The sequence below is a fragment of the Chaetodon auriga genome, chromosome 20, assembly GCF_051107435.1.
Source record: "Chaetodon auriga isolate fChaAug3 chromosome 20, fChaAug3.hap1, whole genome shotgun sequence".
In the NCBI taxonomy this organism is placed as follows: Eukaryota; Metazoa; Chordata; class Actinopteri; order Chaetodontiformes; family Chaetodontidae; genus Chaetodon; species Chaetodon auriga.
In genome coordinates this window covers 12,575,573-12,591,656 of record NC_135093.1, presented here as the reverse complement: position 1 = coordinate 12,591,656, position 16,084 = coordinate 12,575,573, and the positions used below count along the sequence as shown (strand labels likewise).

Below are 16,084 nucleotides of genomic sequence, written 5' to 3'. Positions count from 1 at the left end.
AATAGCCCTCCCATTAGCGTTAGCTAAACGGATCTTTCCAACGACAGGCCTGTCGTCATTTCCCTAATGTAAAACGGAAACTGGCTCGTCCACGAAATTGAGAAAAGCTGCGAGGGGTGATGCTTGGACGAATAAATAATCAAATAACCTAACAGAAATACTAAGGAACTGTTTTCAGTTGCTTAATTTTTTATAGCGCTGTCGACTGGAGATCCACAACAATGTCTGCCCAAGCTCAAATGAGAGCTTTGCTCGACCAGCTAATGGGAACAGCGAGGGATGGTGAGTTGCCGTAGCATGCTAGCTGAGCTAGCTAGCTAGCCAAGATGGAGCCACTGCTGAGGCTGGCTTGTGTTGGTGTGTGGTGGACAGACCTGCATGAATGGATGTACTGCAGAGGGCTGTGTAAAATACAGTTACGTTAGAGTCAAGTAACGTTAGCCTTTACGGTTTAACGTTAGGTCTTAATGTTTGTATCCATTTTGGCTCATTTTAATTGAAAGAGATGCCACTTTTTTTTTAGTTTCGGCTTTGCCACATTTAGCTTTATCTGAATTCCTCGCTCGTAGCTAAGTTAGCTAACGCTACAGTTTATTGTGAAGTTACGGAACCGTCAGGCGCCATGCTACCTAGCTTTGAACCATATTCAACAATTTATCAACCCCTCCCATTGATATTATTATAACTAGCTCAATGGATAATATCAGAGCTACAGAGTCATATTCATAGTAAATTGCTCATGAGGGATATAGTTTTATAGAACACGCAGGCCAGCCGTCACATTAGGCTTCCTAGTTGTAGCTGAATTAACATTTGGCTCACTGGACCAGTTTATTTGACTGATTACCCAATTTATTCCTACCGTCATGATGTGAGAAGTACCTTTGGTAAATGCATAAGAAGATGCTCAGATCCTTAAGAGAGAAAATAAGCCCAATTAAAAGTTTTGTATTCATCGTCTTGCTTAAGTAAAACTCCGATCAGCAAAATGCGTTTGAATTATCAAGAGTAAAACACTTACTATGCAGCAGAATGGCCCCTGTCAGTGTTATATTATGTGTTTTGAATTATTACCAATGCAATAATGGCAAACATTATTGTAACGTCTTAACTGGTTTAAGGTGGGCCTCGTCTGAAATAATTTGCATACTGTTGGATAGTTGAGCAGTGAGTTATTTATGTCATGTTTTATGTTGATCTTTTGTTCTGTATTTAAAATCTTCGTCAGTCAAGTTACCAGCTAAGGTAAATGTAAAGAGTAAAAAGTACAGTATTTGCCATTGAAATTTAGTGTAAGTATGAAGTAGCATAAAATTTAAATATACATTTAACATAAAAATACACAAACTTGAAATACTGATGTAATTATAGATCACAGTTTTGCTTTAACTGGTATTTCCTGAGTCTAGAGCAAACATGATGATATAACTACTGGTGTATGGATGCTTTGGCGTGCCGAAATACAGTTTTAATGCTTGCTTCCAGCTATTTGGATACAGACATTAAAAGGTAAATCAGCCGTTAAGTCTGATTGTCATGAGCAGAAAATGACTCATTGCTGCCCTGACATTTTATTAAATCAGATGTTCATCCTTACAGTTGATTGAATAGATCTACAGCCCTGTGGATTTTCTTTTACCAAGTTGATCATTCCAACTGTGAAATTAGAGTAAATTTATGTTGTGAGTTTGTTGGTGTATGTGTGATGAGATTGATATCAAATTCTTCCCATACATTTGTTGCATACAAACTGAACAATTGTGGCCCCTTTATTTTATTCATTAAGGTTCAGTGTATCTTTGCCAGCCTACATCAATCTGCAAAGGAGTTGCAGAAAAGCCTCATGTTCATCGAGCCGTGAGTCACACATAATTTTTAAAGCTGTTATGATGAATATCCAAACAATTTGTTTGCCTTCCGGAAGTTATTGTAGACTTTCTGTAATCACACAAATGGGTATCTCTCAATGGCAATGGAATTACAATTTGGAGTAGTGTTATGCAGTTTGAGCTAAGACGTCTGGTCGCGCTGAATCCAAACGAGCAGCTTTCCATTAGACGTCTGTTTTCAGAAGGCAATTTTAGCAGTCATCGAAACAAAACCTTTGCACACATCATTTACAATCTGACTTGTGTATGACTCCCAACTTCTTACTACAGGTATGGGCAAGAAAACTGTTCCCATTTATACTTTTCTACAGCGGGTTTAAAATTCTGCTGCTGAGGTCTTGAAGATGCAGAAGGGTACAGTATGTGGTGCAGATCGCAGTGTGTATAAACTAAATTTTTTTCCTTGGATTTGTTTTGTATTTTTGTTTTGACTTTCTTTTCAATGTTTCATATTTGTAAAAGGCTTGGCTGGAACATTTGTCTGATATGTTTACATGTCATACCACATTGCAGTCTTTCCTGCATAGTCAAATGTACCGAAATGTAATGAGCACTTTTCACACTAGTTGAGTGAAACCACAAGTTCTAGTTATTTGCCAGTATTGTGCCTTAGCCTTATCTCACAATGCTCCACATTTACAGATTGGACATTGAGCCTTGCCACATGTTAATCTGAGTTGAGGCTCTAGCGTTGACATTATTTTATTGAGAATTGGGTAAGGTAAGGAACAATAATCAGGAAGTACCGTATACATGCCCACACATGTGACTTTTACTTCTTCATTCCTGACACATATATAGACAATAAAAATAGTCTAGTAAAGGCACAGTTACTCTATTACCGGTCAGTATAATGTTAGACTGATGAATTAGATGCAAGACTCTGACAGTCAGAACCTTAAGAATTGGTTTTCACTCACGTAGGTGGGCACAGAATGCTTGAATGCAGTTATAGTGACACATATCTGCCCAGTGAATGTTGTGCATTTACAGTACTGTATATTAAAGCACTGGATACCTCGCCCTTGCTAACAAATATGTGAGGTCTTTCTCACTGGTTGTGTTTTGGACTGTTTCAGGGGATGAGACGCGACAGAGGGTCAAGTTCACTGACGAGCGAGTCTGCAAAAGCCATCTTCTAAACTGCTGTCCACATGACATCCTGTCCGGAACTGTAAGTAGCCCATAACCACCAAAAAATGATTCCATTATCTATTTCAGTGAAATGCAGGAGAGGAAAAAAGCTAAATCATGTATATGCTCATATCTGAGTTTGTGCCTTTTGACTCATGTGTGCTTGTATTTTGGTCATAGCGTATGGACCTGGGGGAGTGCACGAAGATCCACGACCTGGCGCTGCGGGCAGATTATGAAATTGCCTCCAAGGAGAGAGATCTGTTCTTTGAGCTTGATGTAAGTGATGTCCTACTATACATGATCCGTGTGTGATAAGTGTGTAGTCACTACAATAATAAAACACAGATTAGCTCTTGGTGTGTTGTAAGGGGGCGGCTGACTTTGCAAGAAACAGCCATATACTTTATGTTGCTTTCAGAATTCAAGTTAATGGTAAATAGCAAGTAAGAGGAAATTGAGTTTATGGTGTTTACCACAATAACTGCATTGTTTGCAGATCCAAACACAAATACTTCTGTTTGTTAATTTGACTATTTTTAACAGTTTCTGCTGCTTTTGTGGAGAACTAGCTTGTTGTTTATTCATCCCCCTTAATAGCAGTGCAGCTAAGTGCAACAATGGTGCTTTTCACCAGCACTCCTGACCAGCAGTTACAAAACAACCTCAGTTTTTCGTGTTTTAGACAACGTGTGCCCTGTTACAACAGTGTCTTTGCTCAGTATGACTTGCATCTGCAGATCTAGACGATGTGAAAGAAGAGCTGACTAGAACAGCGCCTCAGGGACCCCAATGACTTGTTTTGGGAGTAGTTGATGTCTGTCACTCTGTTAGATGATTATTGAGAAATCAGCACCGCCCTACGAAAGTTCCCAGTGTGCCTATTTCTATAAATGTAATGTAGAGCTGTTTCTTTTCTTAACAAATTTTCTAAAGGCGGTGGATCACCTGGAGTCATTCATTGCTGACTGTGACCGGAGGACAGAGCTCGCCAAGAAACGCCTGGCTGAGACCCAAGAAGAGATCAGTGCCGAGGTGGCAGCAAAGGTGAGACACAAAAGATTTTTCATCAGACATTGTGATACACATGTATTACTTTCACACTTTTGACTCAAGAGCCTTAAACTCTTTGTTATAACAGCGTGTTTTGGAGTGGACATGTCAGGTGTAAATTGTGTTATTTGTGCTGTCTTGCAGGCAGAGAAGGTTCATGAGCTGAATGAGGAAATCGGGAAGCTCCTGGCCAAGGCCGAGCAGCTGGGAGCCGAGGGTAATGTGGACGAGGCCCAGAAGGTCCTGCAGGAAGTGGAGAAGGTCCGCACTCGGAAGAAAGATGCAGAGGTGAGGAAGGAGTAGTTATGATGTACTTCCACCTTAAGGAGATGTGGTGCTCTTCCTTGGATTAATAATTTCATCATCTGATCCTTTGAGGGCTTTTTCTTTTGTCTCTCCTCAGGAAGAGTACAGAAACTCCATGCCGGCCTCCAGCTTCCAGCAGCAGAAGCTTCGGGTGTGCGAGGTGTGCTCTGCTTACCTGGGTCTCCATGACAATGACCGTCGTTTGGCCGACCATTTTGGTGGGAAGCTTCACCTGGGCTTCATCCAGATCAGAGAGAAACTGGACCAGCTAAAGGTATGTCCCAGCTTGTCACACCATGTACACTATAAAGCCGTTACTACAGCAAGCTGAACTGAATTACAAGTGTAATGGGGCTGATTTTTGGAAAACATAGAGAAACGGAAAAAATGGGTCATGAAGTGTCTTGAGGTTTGGATAAAGATGGCTTCCCCTCTAATCGAGTACTGTGTTTTTACTTTGATCAGAAAACCGTGGTCGACAAGCAGGAGAAAAGGAACCAGGAGCGCTTAAAGAGACGAGAGGAGAGGGAGAAAGAGGAAAGGATGAGGAAGAGGTGAGTGCAGACATGGAAAATCCTGCTGACGTTTATGGAACTTCGTTGTTGAATAAATTGCATGTTTTCTGCTCAAACTTATGGTTTTGGTATCTGCTTACACCACAGGACCAGATCACGGAGCAGAGAGCATAGAAGGTAAGAAAGTTGCTCCATCTGTCTGAATCAATCAGTTCTGAAATAAAAATGGATCATTGTAACATATTACACAGACACGGTGCTCTTATTTATCCACTTACATCATGACATTTATCAGCTGCTCGACAAAGGGCTCTTATTTGCCCGTCCAGTCATTGAAGTCCCCCCCCCCCCAACTCATGTGCTGTCTTCTGTTTTTATCAGGTCCCGTTCTCGTGACCGCAGAAGGAGACGCTCACGCTCCTCATCACGAGACAAGCGCCGTTCGCGCTCACGCTCCAGGGAGAGGAGGAGGAGGCATCGCAGCCGATCCCGCTCTCGCAGCCGAGGACACCGCCACAGCCACGAGCAGAGCTCCAAACACAAGTAAGCACACAGCACAGTTAACACGGTTCAAGCCCGCACAGAGCGGAACAGGGGGCACGTTTTGTTTTTCGTGGCTGCAGTCCTTCAGACTGTCAGAGCTTCTAGTTTGGCTCTTTACAAAAAGACACTTGTTTTCTACTTTTCTCTTCTGATGCGTATGCACTTGTGTGCCTTCTCTCAATGTCTCGCACTGTCTCATCACCCAGGTCGTCCAGGGACCGAGAGCGCTCGTCCAGAGACAGGTCACGGGACCGAGACAGGCGGGACGGCATGAACGGCAGGTCGGACGCCCGCCGGGCAGACGACAGGGACATGGGGGACTTCTGAAGACCAAACTCCCCCCTCCATCATGACACACAACCTCCTCCTGTCTCTCTCACCAGCCTGTCCATTTATGATAACCTAATGTGACACAGTCCTTGCCTTGACCCCTTTGTTCTCCCGCCTGCCTCCTTTCTTTGCTTTAACAGTTAATGCAGCCGACCCAGAGTGTACCTGAAATATTGTATGGGCTCAATTTTCTAGCATCCAGGTATATGGAAGATTGCACTGGATGGGGGTGATTAGTTATTGATCAGTAGTGGATTGTATTGTTATACCCACATCTGTAATTTGATGGCTGTCTTTATCCTATACATGTCATATCTTCGTTATCAACTACCCTCAGATGGCTCCAACAGAATAAATAAACCTACACTGATGGTCTGCGGGACTGAAGCGTAAAATGTAAACTCATCCATATTCTTTTATTATTACCTGATGGTAGTTTGATACAGAATCTGTCTGTAAATATGTTTTGGGCCTATTGATTGTCATGTTTTGAGAAGCCTCGTCCTATTGAGCTTCTTTTTTTTTTTTTCTTAGTATGATTTCTCTCTGAAGATTTTTTTCCTGGTAAACGACGTTTGTTGTCACACAGCTGGATGCAGCTGTCGAATGTCCACATGTACTTAGTTGACTCAAGCCCAGTTAAAGTTTTAGGAGCCCAATTCAAAACCAAAAGGTTTTAAAGTTGCGAGTATTCGTATCAGCCTCGTTTCTCCCCCTTTTTCCCCCCTTTAAAGTAATCGAGTTTTCTATTGTTGGTAGTGAAGGGAATCCTTTTTGATTGAGAGCTTGGCCAGTATGAGTACATGCTTGTTTTGAAGTCTCTTGTTTCATAGTTTGTTTCTATCTGGATTTCTTTTATTTAAAATGTTGAAAATAAATGGTAACTTTAAGGCTGTCGTCGGCATGTGATGCAGTAGGTTCAGAAATGATACATTGGAAATGAAATGCTATAACTGTACATACCGTTTATTAGTCGAGTCAGAGAGCTGACATTTTGGCCCACTTCAGACAAAATTCCTTTGTGAATAGATCTATAATTGCAAACAGATTTTAAAGGATGCATCGCTTTAACCTTATGTGTGAAGTCATATCAGTTTATGTTCTGCTGGAAATCTTTCTTTAAAGTCTCAATTAAAAAAAAAGTTCCACCATTTTAATCTTTATTGTCTGCTGGCCTTTCTTGCCGAGGTCTTATTGTCACAGTTTGTCAATCACGGTTGAATTATTACACGTGTATTTTGCAAAGATAAATACATTTCATTTAAGTTAGTCGTCACCTACTAGGCAGATATTAGACAGAAGAAAACTATTCACAGGAAAATCAACAACATACATTACAAATGGTGAACTTCAGTGTTAACATACTTCATTTGAGCAGCGCCTGCTTGAATTTAAAGCAGAAATTTCTGATTCGCTGCCAAATCCTTTGGTTTTATTGTAAAGTAATAACGACAGAATGGCCCCACAGACAGCGTAGGAGGGTCAAGTCACCGTCATGTTTTGTTCTCTGGTGAATATAATCAGTAATTCAGGAGTTTGCTCTTAAGTGACGACCCCACCAGAAGAACACAATCCTTCATCTGAGTCTCTTCCTGATGTGGACGCCCGCTGCTCATAATGTGCTGCTCTCCAGTTTCAGATCAACCTTCATTTTCTGTTTCTCCATGACTGCCTCCAACTCTGTGGCTCTTCGGGCGTCCTGTAGCATGAACATTAGGACATGAATGAGAATACTGTGTGGTAATACAAAGATCCAAGAAAGTAACCATAGTACTCAAATTTTGTCATTGATAAACTTCAATAAAAAGGGAAATAATGGCGCTTTCAATGGCTGAAATTCAGTCATGGCTTCTGTTTGTTGGTGTACAACGCCAACATTTTCAGTAGCACCATCTGGCTGCCCCTGCGTGAAAGACGGCCAGCTTTAAAGAAGCCATCATTTTGCTTTAATTTACCTCCAGCAGTGCTTTCTGCACAGTCAGCTGGCTGTACACTCTGGCGCCCTCATCTGGAATCACAGCGCGGAGCTCCTCTTTGTTGAGGGAGAAGAGCTGAGCGCCTGTCAGCACTCCCAAACACGTCACCGTCCTGAGGCACAAAAACAGACAGATGACTCCAAAGTCAGAATCTGGACATTTGAAACCCTCCTGCAGCTGCTACACTGAAACTTTTTCCCTCCCAACCGTAACCAGAAAAATGTGCTTTAAAACAGGAAATCATGATGTATCAGTGTTAAAGCAAGGCGCTCAGAGCATGTTGACCTTTTAGCAAATAAATGACATTGTACTGGCAGCACTCCCAGTGTGTAAACTGCTCTGTAGTCAGCTGATGTAACGTCACTCACGGTTCGCTGAAGCCCTTCCCTCGGAGCCACTCGGCTACTTCCTCCTGAGGAGAGTGGTAGTCGAGAGGAACAGAGGTGTCTGAGGAGCGAGGGATGACCAGAGGTTTGTTCAGGCCCGTCTTTCCATTGGTCAGCCTCTGGAGCAGCTCGTCATTCACCAACATGACTGAAAAGATTCAAAGATGCACAAAGAATGGTGATATTTAAGCCTTTCATGAGCAAATGATAACGAAGCTTCACGACTCAGTGGATCACACAACAGCTGGACTTCAAACAGCAGAAAATAATGTGTTTTTTTATTTTTTGCCAAACCTACATGTGACTCAATGCGCACCTCCTACACAACACATATAGTACCTTTGTTATCTGTGTCCTCTGAAGCTCCTATATGTTGGCTGTATGCTGGTAAGCTATGTGGGCGCTGCGGGGAACGAGGCGGGGCATTGGGTGGAGCGGGAGGGCTGGGTTGGACTGTAGAGAAAGTCCTGGCAAGAGGCGGTGGAGCAGGAGCCTGGAGGAATGTCAAGTGGAGAGAAAACAAGACTGGAATTCACTCCAAGAGAGCACAGGTGAGAGCACACCTCTGTGCTGAGGTGGTTCATGTGTGCATGCATGTGCACGTGTTTTTGGGGCTTACACTGGGGGGCTTGCTGGCGACGGGGCTGTCGATGTGAGCCATGGGCTCCAGGATGTTGAAGGGGACGAATCCGACCTGGTTGAAGCGGTTGCGACACTTCCACCAGCGCTTGGATGATTCAATCACCTGTCAGACAGAGGAGACATCCTTACTGATAAGCTGTTAAACCCTGACTGGATGATGGGTTCCTGAATGCACCATGAGCACTCCTACTGTGTGTTTTTACACAAACTGCTTGATTTCATTACCTCGAGTGTCTCCCCCTGCTGCACTGAAAGCTCACTGCTGTTCCTGGCTATGAAGTCGTAGGAGCAGCTGTAGACTCTCTCAGACTCTGGTGGGAGCGTGCTGCCATCTCTGAGAGGAAAAGGAGACAGACTCTTACTCGCACAGTCTGGAGTAAATAGTAGCAGCGAAGTGTTTTGCCTGTTAAAGATGACCTACGTTTCACTGGTGATGGCGCTGTCTGGGGGTCCGACCGGCTGAGGTGGTTGGTGCTGCTGTGGGTGAAAACCAGGTGGACAGTCATGAATATGCAGCACACACGGGCAGAAAAACAGAAGGGATGGGGGAGGTTGCTAAAATAAAAGACTCAAAAGCTTGAGTTTAGGCAGTTTCCTCTTTTATGAGTAAGATTTCAGAAGAAAAATTAGGCAACTAGCTGAGAGAGTCGATACATATCCTCCATTTCATAGTTTTTAGCACGTTCACATGATATTTATGCATTATTGTGTTTCCTGCTCCTCCTCCTGTGTTGCACTTTTACACACATATTTTGACTGCTCCTCTCGTCTCTTCTGACGCACGATGGAATGGAAATAACGTACATCACATGCAGGTATTCCATACCTCTTGTTTTACTCGGGTGTCCTCATGTTTGTGCTGTGACTCAACTGGATCCTCCCAAACCTGCCCATCTGCCCTCAAGGCATCCGGCTTCCAACCATCCAGGAAGACGGGGGTGTACGGAGCTACAGGCCCTCTGAGCTGAGAGCTGAGGGAGCACACAGAGTCATCGCATTGGCCTCCGCTGCACTTGGCTTTTACTTCACAGTGTGACCAAAACTATGAACTATGATTGCAGTTGAACAGAGTTCCATCCGGTCTTTGGAAACTTATACCAAAGCTGAAATTCTGGTTTTAAACCAGTAGCCCCAATTTTGCAGCAATGCTGAATATCTTCACACTTTTCATGCCTGAGAAATCCCTCTGAAATATGCGTTGAATGTGGCCACTGTAATTATGTTATTGGCTGGGTGGAAAAGATTTATTAAACAAAAAGTCCCCAATAAAATTTTAAGGCATTGAGCAGATCTTTAAAAAACAATAAATCACATAAATGTTCACTTTTTAGGTTTCCATACAGTTGCAGAGCTGTGAAGAATCTCTATCATATTAGAGCTGAATGAGCGGCCAATTGCATAATTATATCTGAAAAGATGTATTTCATGCTACTTAAAAAAAAAAAAAAACAGCTACTCTGTCTGATCCTGTGGTTGCTGGCACTGACCGTGGGAGTGTCCAGTTGGGACCCAGAGACGTCCACAGCTGCCTCTCCTCCTCGTTCAGGCTGCCTTGTAGCAGAGCGATGGCAGAGTTGGTCATGGCGGGGCTGGACACCGAGGCTGCCATTGCTGGTCCCCCTGTTGTTTTCACCATCTGCACACACACACACACACACACACACACACACACACACACACAGTGAAGTGAAGTTGACTATATTTTTGTTGATTGCAAGTTTGCACATATTTCATCATTAATGATTAAGCTAAACACAACTGTTTTTCTTCTGTTACAGCACCAACACTCAAAGCACACACACGCACAGAGCCTAACAGATACATCCACACACACACACACCCACATGAAGAAGTGCCATACACAGTCCCAGAGATACGAGGTTGGGTGTTACCATTCATGTGTGCCTTCAACACAGATCAAACACACCGGTTCCACCCTTTGATTCTCTTGATGAGGTCGGATTCTTATTTGAATAGAAGAGGCCGGGCGCCGAACATCGACAGAGACACGCCTGAAACTCCACGTTTGATGCTCCACATGTTATCTGAATTTGAACTGTTGCATTATTGTTGTGGCCTGTGGACGTGGAAGCTCCCTGAGCCATGAAGTAAAGTAGATAAACGCTATTAGAACTAATATTTTGCCATATTTTCTAAATCTGATGGCACTTTTTTTTATGGAAAGTCACTGAGGAACCGTCTTTGACAGCTGGAATACACCAGCAGTCAAGGGACCATCCAGCTCACGTCCAAACCTAATGCTTTGACCTAGAACTCCTGCTAGCATTCAAACTCAGATCAAACAAATGCCGCATTTATCAAGTGTTTAATCAGGCCAACACGCAGGGAGCTGCCTTGTGTCAATACTCAGCGGAACTTGTAGTTTCTGTCTGCATTATTCAGCTACACTGACGACTTTCCATTATTTTGACATGACACACTCCGAGCTCAGCTCAGGGACAAACATAGAGCCTATTAACCTCAGATAAATAATTTAAAAAGCATCCATTACGTAACTTAATTACTATGGCGGTCTCTACATGTTTATCCTCTGTTCATCTTCCCCCAAATAGTAAATGATCTGACATCAGGAGACACAAACTAGATTTATTTTAAGGTGCTGGTCATGTCCGACCCCTGCTGTAAAAGACGAGGCTTCGTGTTTACAGGAATAGCAGCAACAGGTGTTTCCTCCATGAGCCAGGCTGGTGGAGACTGAGAAGTTCTAACTCTCACTCACCATGTCCAGAGGTTTGAATATGTGGTGCACGAGCTCCTCTGATGAGGGATTGGAGATGGTTGATTTCAGACGGGCCTGTAAAGAAACAGATAGGGGGGATTTACAACGCAGCACAGAAAGCAACCATAAGAACTGAAACGGGATCTGGTTGAATGCACACCAGCAGACTGAAGCTGTATTTGAATTTCTGGAAGATGTCGACGAACTCCTCCTCTGGTGGAGGACGGGCCTTCAGGGTGAGTAAATCTTCTGTTGTTCGGAAATGGTGACATGGAAAATACAAGAAAAATAGGTCACCCGTGGCGTTATCAGTCCCCATAGCTGCACTATTTCAACTTGAAGGCACGTTCTTGTGCAAAAGTTTCTCTTTTTACCTTCAGCACTTTGCTTTTTACTTTTCTTCTTTTTCTTCTTCCTCTGGTTCAGCACCGTCGCAGCCTCTGCGGTCTGCTGCAGCTTGGCCATGAAGCTCTCGATGTCGTCGAAACAGTGATTGAGGATCCCCTGAGGGAGGGAGAACGCAGTTTGTTATGCAGTTCGGATAGGAATGACAGCCCGAGGTGACTGAACAGGCTCCAAAAAAAGGTGATGAGGAGGCGTACCACTTCTCTCTCCGCTCGCAGGAAAGTGATGTCGGGCCCGCCGTTCACGCCGTTTGCTGTCGCAGAAGAGAAGAGAGGATTCAGTCGATCCATTTTCCTTCATGGCCCCAGCCTTTGCTGCCTTTCCTGCCCCCCATTTACCCTTGAAACCCACCCCCCTTACACACACAAAGCAATCTCTGTGCACCTACATACCTCTCGCTTCTCTCTTTCCCTTCGTCTTACCTTCTCAACATGTCAAATACTTTTGCAGCATTCACATGAAAGCAAAGCTCTTTGTCTTACCTCTGAGTCCTGGGTAAGGTGGAGGGTTGGCGGGTGGGGGGTTCGGAGCATGTGGGATGGGGGGGCTCGGGATTTCGTAAGGGTCGATCATCTCTCCACTCTGAGGAAGCCTAAAGGACAAGAGGAGACGTTCGTTGCTGTGACACTCTCTCCACAGGTAATGCTGATGGTGGCAGCGCCACAGGAAACACCCTTCAGCCTCTTGAAGACGTCAAACACCAATTCAAAGGCAACATATTTGCGTGCAGACGGGCTCATCCTCATTCTGGACAAAGCCTTGGGGACATCTTTGATCAGTGGACCCAGTCAGACAACACGGTCCTCTATCAACAGACATAATGTGATGCCTCTGAAATTCAATCCTGCAGCCCTCATTCCACCATGAAAGCATCCATAAACAGTCTGACTGTGCTTTCTCATGGCTACAGCCTACAGTGCATTACACACAACGCTGCGCTTCAGTCCAAATTCTCCTTTACAACAAATCAACCAGCAACAAAACAGTTTTAAATGCAAAAGGCAAGGCCGCGGATCACTGTAGGTGAAAACTTTTGCATGTTTGCCTGCTCTATGCAAATACCTCAGAGTGCTGATTCAGACTTTTATTGAATCAGCACCTAAACCCAGCCTCACCACATGCGTCTGTCCTTCACTCGTCCTTTTAAATAGAACCTTTTTCCAGAGCAGGTAATCCGTTCAGGCGCCAAACCTGCACACCGGCGTCGTCCCTCCTCTGCTCCCTCTCTGCTCTCTGTCACAATGGCCTTGTTTTCTCTGTCACACCTTCTTAAGTTATGTGGAAACCAGTAAAACAAGTCTCCCTCTCTCCCTCTCTCTCTCTCTCTCTCTCTCTCTCTCAGCTGTTTACACTGTCCTCTCTGTCCCTCGCCCTCTCTCTCTTTCTCTCAGACAGGTGGATGGGGGCTACTTTGGTTCAGTGGAAAATAAAACATAATGGCAGTAAAACAAACAATTAAATGGGAAATTGGTCTGAATTATCCATGTCTATCTTTTTGTTCGGCTGCTATTATTTGGCCGTCCATCAACCTCCTCTCATATAATGGGAATGCAAACACACACACACGCACACAGAAACACATTTTCTTCCATTGAGACATGGAAATTGAGCATAAAAAAGCTACAATTTCATAAGGAACTAACATCAAGTTAATGCTTTGTTTTGAAAGCCTTCAAGAAAGTCATTCTGGTGCGTTTTATATGCTTGTGACCATGACATTCACTGTACCTGAGGGCGTCAGCGAGCTTCTTACTCCTACTGCTGGCAGAACCTGAAACCGCGTGTGCGATGTCGTCACAGATTTGCTCTGCCTGAAAGAATAAGAGTCTGGAAGTGGCATCACTTGTAAAACCAGAACTGGGCAGACGATTCAAAGCTGACGCACTGAGTCACACAGACAGGCTGGGAAGCTCGCTCCAGTCTGATTACTCACCTTCACGGTCTCGCAGTTAAAAAAGTGGATGTCCGGCTTCTTCTGATCTGCGCTTTGGCAGACCAGCAGGAGGAGGGATGGGAAGTGTTTTTCTGTGTTGATGGCGTCGCAGCGGTAGATGGATTTGAAACTGTAAACCTCCAGCTCGTCCTGCATGAGCAGATCAAAGGTCATGATGTCTGCAAATATGGATGAATGGCAGTAAATCTGAGCTTCATCAGGCCCTGCTGACCAGCAGGTGTCTGTTCTCACCTGGCTCTGTATGTCTCGGAGATGAATGGCCTGCCCTCCGACATCCAGGTACATCTGCTGACTCCAGAGCTTTTTGCTCTGCGCCAAGAAGGAGAGACGTGACTGGGCTTCCTCCACGCTCTGCACGTCTCCATCCTGGAGTGAGAAGGTCAGCAGGTGCTGCAAGCAAAAGGATGAGGAAGTGAGGGCAAATGCATCTTAAATGATCGCTTGAGGAAAAGGGTTGAGTTAAGGCGAGACGTGTAGCGGAGAGGACTTACGTTAACAACATATCTTGAGATGTTTGTCATCCTTCGGCCGCTGAGTCAGCTGCTCTGGAGTGAGACAACATTTAAGTTAGAGCGGCTTTCTATGGAAATCCCGCTGGAGAGAGGGGATCAGACTTTTTTAGGTGGGGCTTCAAAGGGTGTAGTCAAAGGGACCTTTGCTCCACTCACAGATGTCTGACAGTTCTGGTGCTGCTGGTGTTGTGTTACAGGCAGACAGCAGTTTAATTAATCGTGTTTTTTCTCTAAACTAAAAAGTCTTCACCTGCACCTGTGAAAGCAACGCCTCCATTTAAGTTTTCCTTTCCTCTGTTTGAGTTTACGTCAACCTGTGCGTCTCTCTGCTTCAGTAACCTGGGATTACACTCTGTATGTGTGTGTGTGTGTGTGTGTGTGTGTGTGTGTGTGTGAGCGAGTGAGCGGCCCAACCAGTCTGACGACAGTACAGTGTATCTCACCATTCAATCACTCTGCTCCTCAGTGACCATCAGTACTGGGACCACTGGTATCAATGGAGCCAATGTCCAGTATCACGCTCCTTCACACCTCACTGAAAATCATTTGTTTTCATCTCACTGGTTCATACAGTCAGTCCCACACTGGTGTTGTACTTGTATATGACACAGCATTTCAAAATAAAAGTCTCAGAGCAGTGAAGTTTGTGTACACTATTCTGAAGTGAAAATATATTATAGATGTTGAATGAAAGCTCGACTGAGAATCAATGTGTACGATAAAAAACTTCAGTGAGAAATCAACCTCAGCATACTGCTGATAACTTACAAAACACTTATCAGCCATCTGGAGCACTATGTTATAATGGACTGTATGTACTTCATATCTGCCATATCTGCATTTAATACATTTTGAGAAGGAAAGAGTCATGTATTGGGCGTAATTTTGCCAAATACCAATCCTGTGTTGCAATAGCAGCATGACCCATGATTCATTTAAGTGTACAGAAAAATTTTGATTCCATTAAATTCACATTAGAGGTTTCAAATGTATCAAATGGACAAAAAAATACTGAATAAACGGTGGCTGTTTTTCAAGTAGCTTGACATATTACTACACTTCACCTGTGGCCTAAAAAAGATCAAACAAGCTGTGACAACATGTCCTTCAGGACAGTTTCTGATTCGTGGTCACTGTACATGTTAAATGTTACAAGCTCTGACAACTACTGATGATTGGAAATGGATGTTTGGTCGACTTACCAGGCTTGGTCGGCTTCCAGTGCTTTACTCCGTGTGTTAACAGCTGTGTAGGTGTGTTTGCACTGACAGTCAAACCTGTCCTGTGTCCCAGCGTACCTGCAGGTATCTCACTCTGCTCTCTTTGGTACCGAAAGCTTTTAAAGAGCAGATTTGTGCGCAGCCCCGCCCAGTCTACCACCCCACCTTAGAGATAAAAATATTTACTCAGTTTCTCACCTGTTGGGACACAAGGGGGGAAATTGTGTAAGGCTGCAGCTATTGGCACAACGGAGGTCATGTCTTCTGTAGACTTGGAAGTTGGGATTTTTAGCAGCTTGGGGGAGTTTTCACCCTAAATTTAAAGACGTATCCATGGGGGATAATTAATAGGCTGCTACCAATATTTTTAGTCTTAACCTAATATGTTTAAATTTGACGACTTTTAAGCAAACAAAATACCTATTCAGCATTTAATGTTGGAAAATCAAACCTAAAGAAAATATAATTGCAACAGCTGT

The 16,084-nt window shown here is 43.9% G+C and overlaps 2 protein-coding genes across 5 annotated transcripts; one reads left to right on the top strand and one right to left on the bottom strand.

Moving 5' to 3' along the window:
• Positions 1-58: 58 nt before the first annotated feature.
• Positions 59-6,927, top strand: luc7l (LUC7-like (S. cerevisiae)). Of its 4 annotated transcripts, none has more exons than XM_076759589.1 (11): positions 59-282; positions 1,787-1,857; positions 2,201-3,063; positions 3,204-3,302; positions 3,960-4,070; positions 4,221-4,364; positions 4,480-4,656; positions 4,848-4,936; positions 5,045-5,074; positions 5,279-5,440; positions 5,647-6,927. In XM_076759589.1, the coding sequence occupies exons 4-11, from the start codon at positions 3,207-3,209 to the stop codon at positions 5,765-5,767; spliced, it is 930 nt and encodes a 309-aa protein (XP_076615704.1). In that variant the 5' UTR covers positions 59-282; positions 1,787-1,857; positions 2,201-3,063; positions 3,204-3,206; the 3' UTR covers positions 5,768-6,927. The 4 variants fall into 4 exon arrangements, with proteins under 4 accessions (XP_076615704.1, XP_076615705.1, XP_076615703.1 ...); XM_076759590.1 differs by having other exon boundaries at positions 69-282; positions 2,969-3,063; XM_076759588.1 differs by having other exon boundaries at positions 71-282; positions 2,160-3,063.
• eps8l1b (EPS8 signaling adaptor L1b) lies at positions 6,284-15,666 on the bottom strand. Its single transcript, XM_076759586.1, has 19 exons — positions 15,588-15,666; positions 14,365-14,418; positions 14,105-14,263; positions 13,853-14,002; positions 13,648-13,730; positions 12,402-12,511; positions 12,117-12,172; positions 11,889-12,018; positions 11,675-11,763; positions 11,515-11,589; positions 10,262-10,410; positions 9,601-9,745; positions 9,196-9,251; positions 9,000-9,108; positions 8,752-8,877; positions 8,472-8,625; positions 8,115-8,280; positions 7,726-7,858; positions 6,284-7,469 (listed from the first exon to the last, which is right to left on the bottom strand). The coding sequence occupies exons 2-19, from the start codon at positions 14,392-14,394 to the stop codon at positions 7,383-7,385; spliced, it is 2,007 nt and encodes a 668-aa protein (XP_076615701.1). The 5' UTR covers positions 14,395-14,418; positions 15,588-15,666; the 3' UTR covers positions 6,284-7,382.
• Positions 15,667-16,084: the final 418 nt, after the last annotated feature.

What these genes read in the sequence shown, in the direction of transcription:
- luc7l (XM_076759587.1), top strand. Translation starts at nt 222, where the DNA reads ATGTCTGCCCAAGCTCAAATGAGAGCTTTGCTCGACCAGCTAATGGGA. An exon ending in ATCTGTTCTTTGAGCTTGAT is followed by an intron (nt 3,303 to 3,959) that starts GTAAGTGATGTC and finishes AATTTTCTAAAG; the next exon opens with GCGGTGGATCACCTGGAGTC. An exon ending in CTCGGAAGAAAGATGCAGAG is followed by an intron (nt 4,365 to 4,479) that starts GTGAGGAAGGAG and finishes GTCTCTCCTCAG; the next exon opens with GAAGAGTACAGAAACTCCAT.
- eps8l1b (XM_076759586.1), bottom strand. Translation starts at nt 14,394, where the DNA reads ATGACAAACATCTCAAGATATGTTGTTAAC. An exon ending in AGCGCCATCACCAGTGAAAC is followed by an intron (nt 9,109 to 9,195) that starts GTAGGTCATCTT and finishes TTTTCCTCTCAG; the next exon opens with AGATGGCAGCACGCTCCCAC. An exon ending in GGGAAGGGCTTCAGCGAACC is followed by an intron (nt 7,859 to 8,114) that starts GTGAGTGACGTT and finishes TTTGTGCCTCAG; the next exon opens with GACGGTGACGTGTTTGGGAG.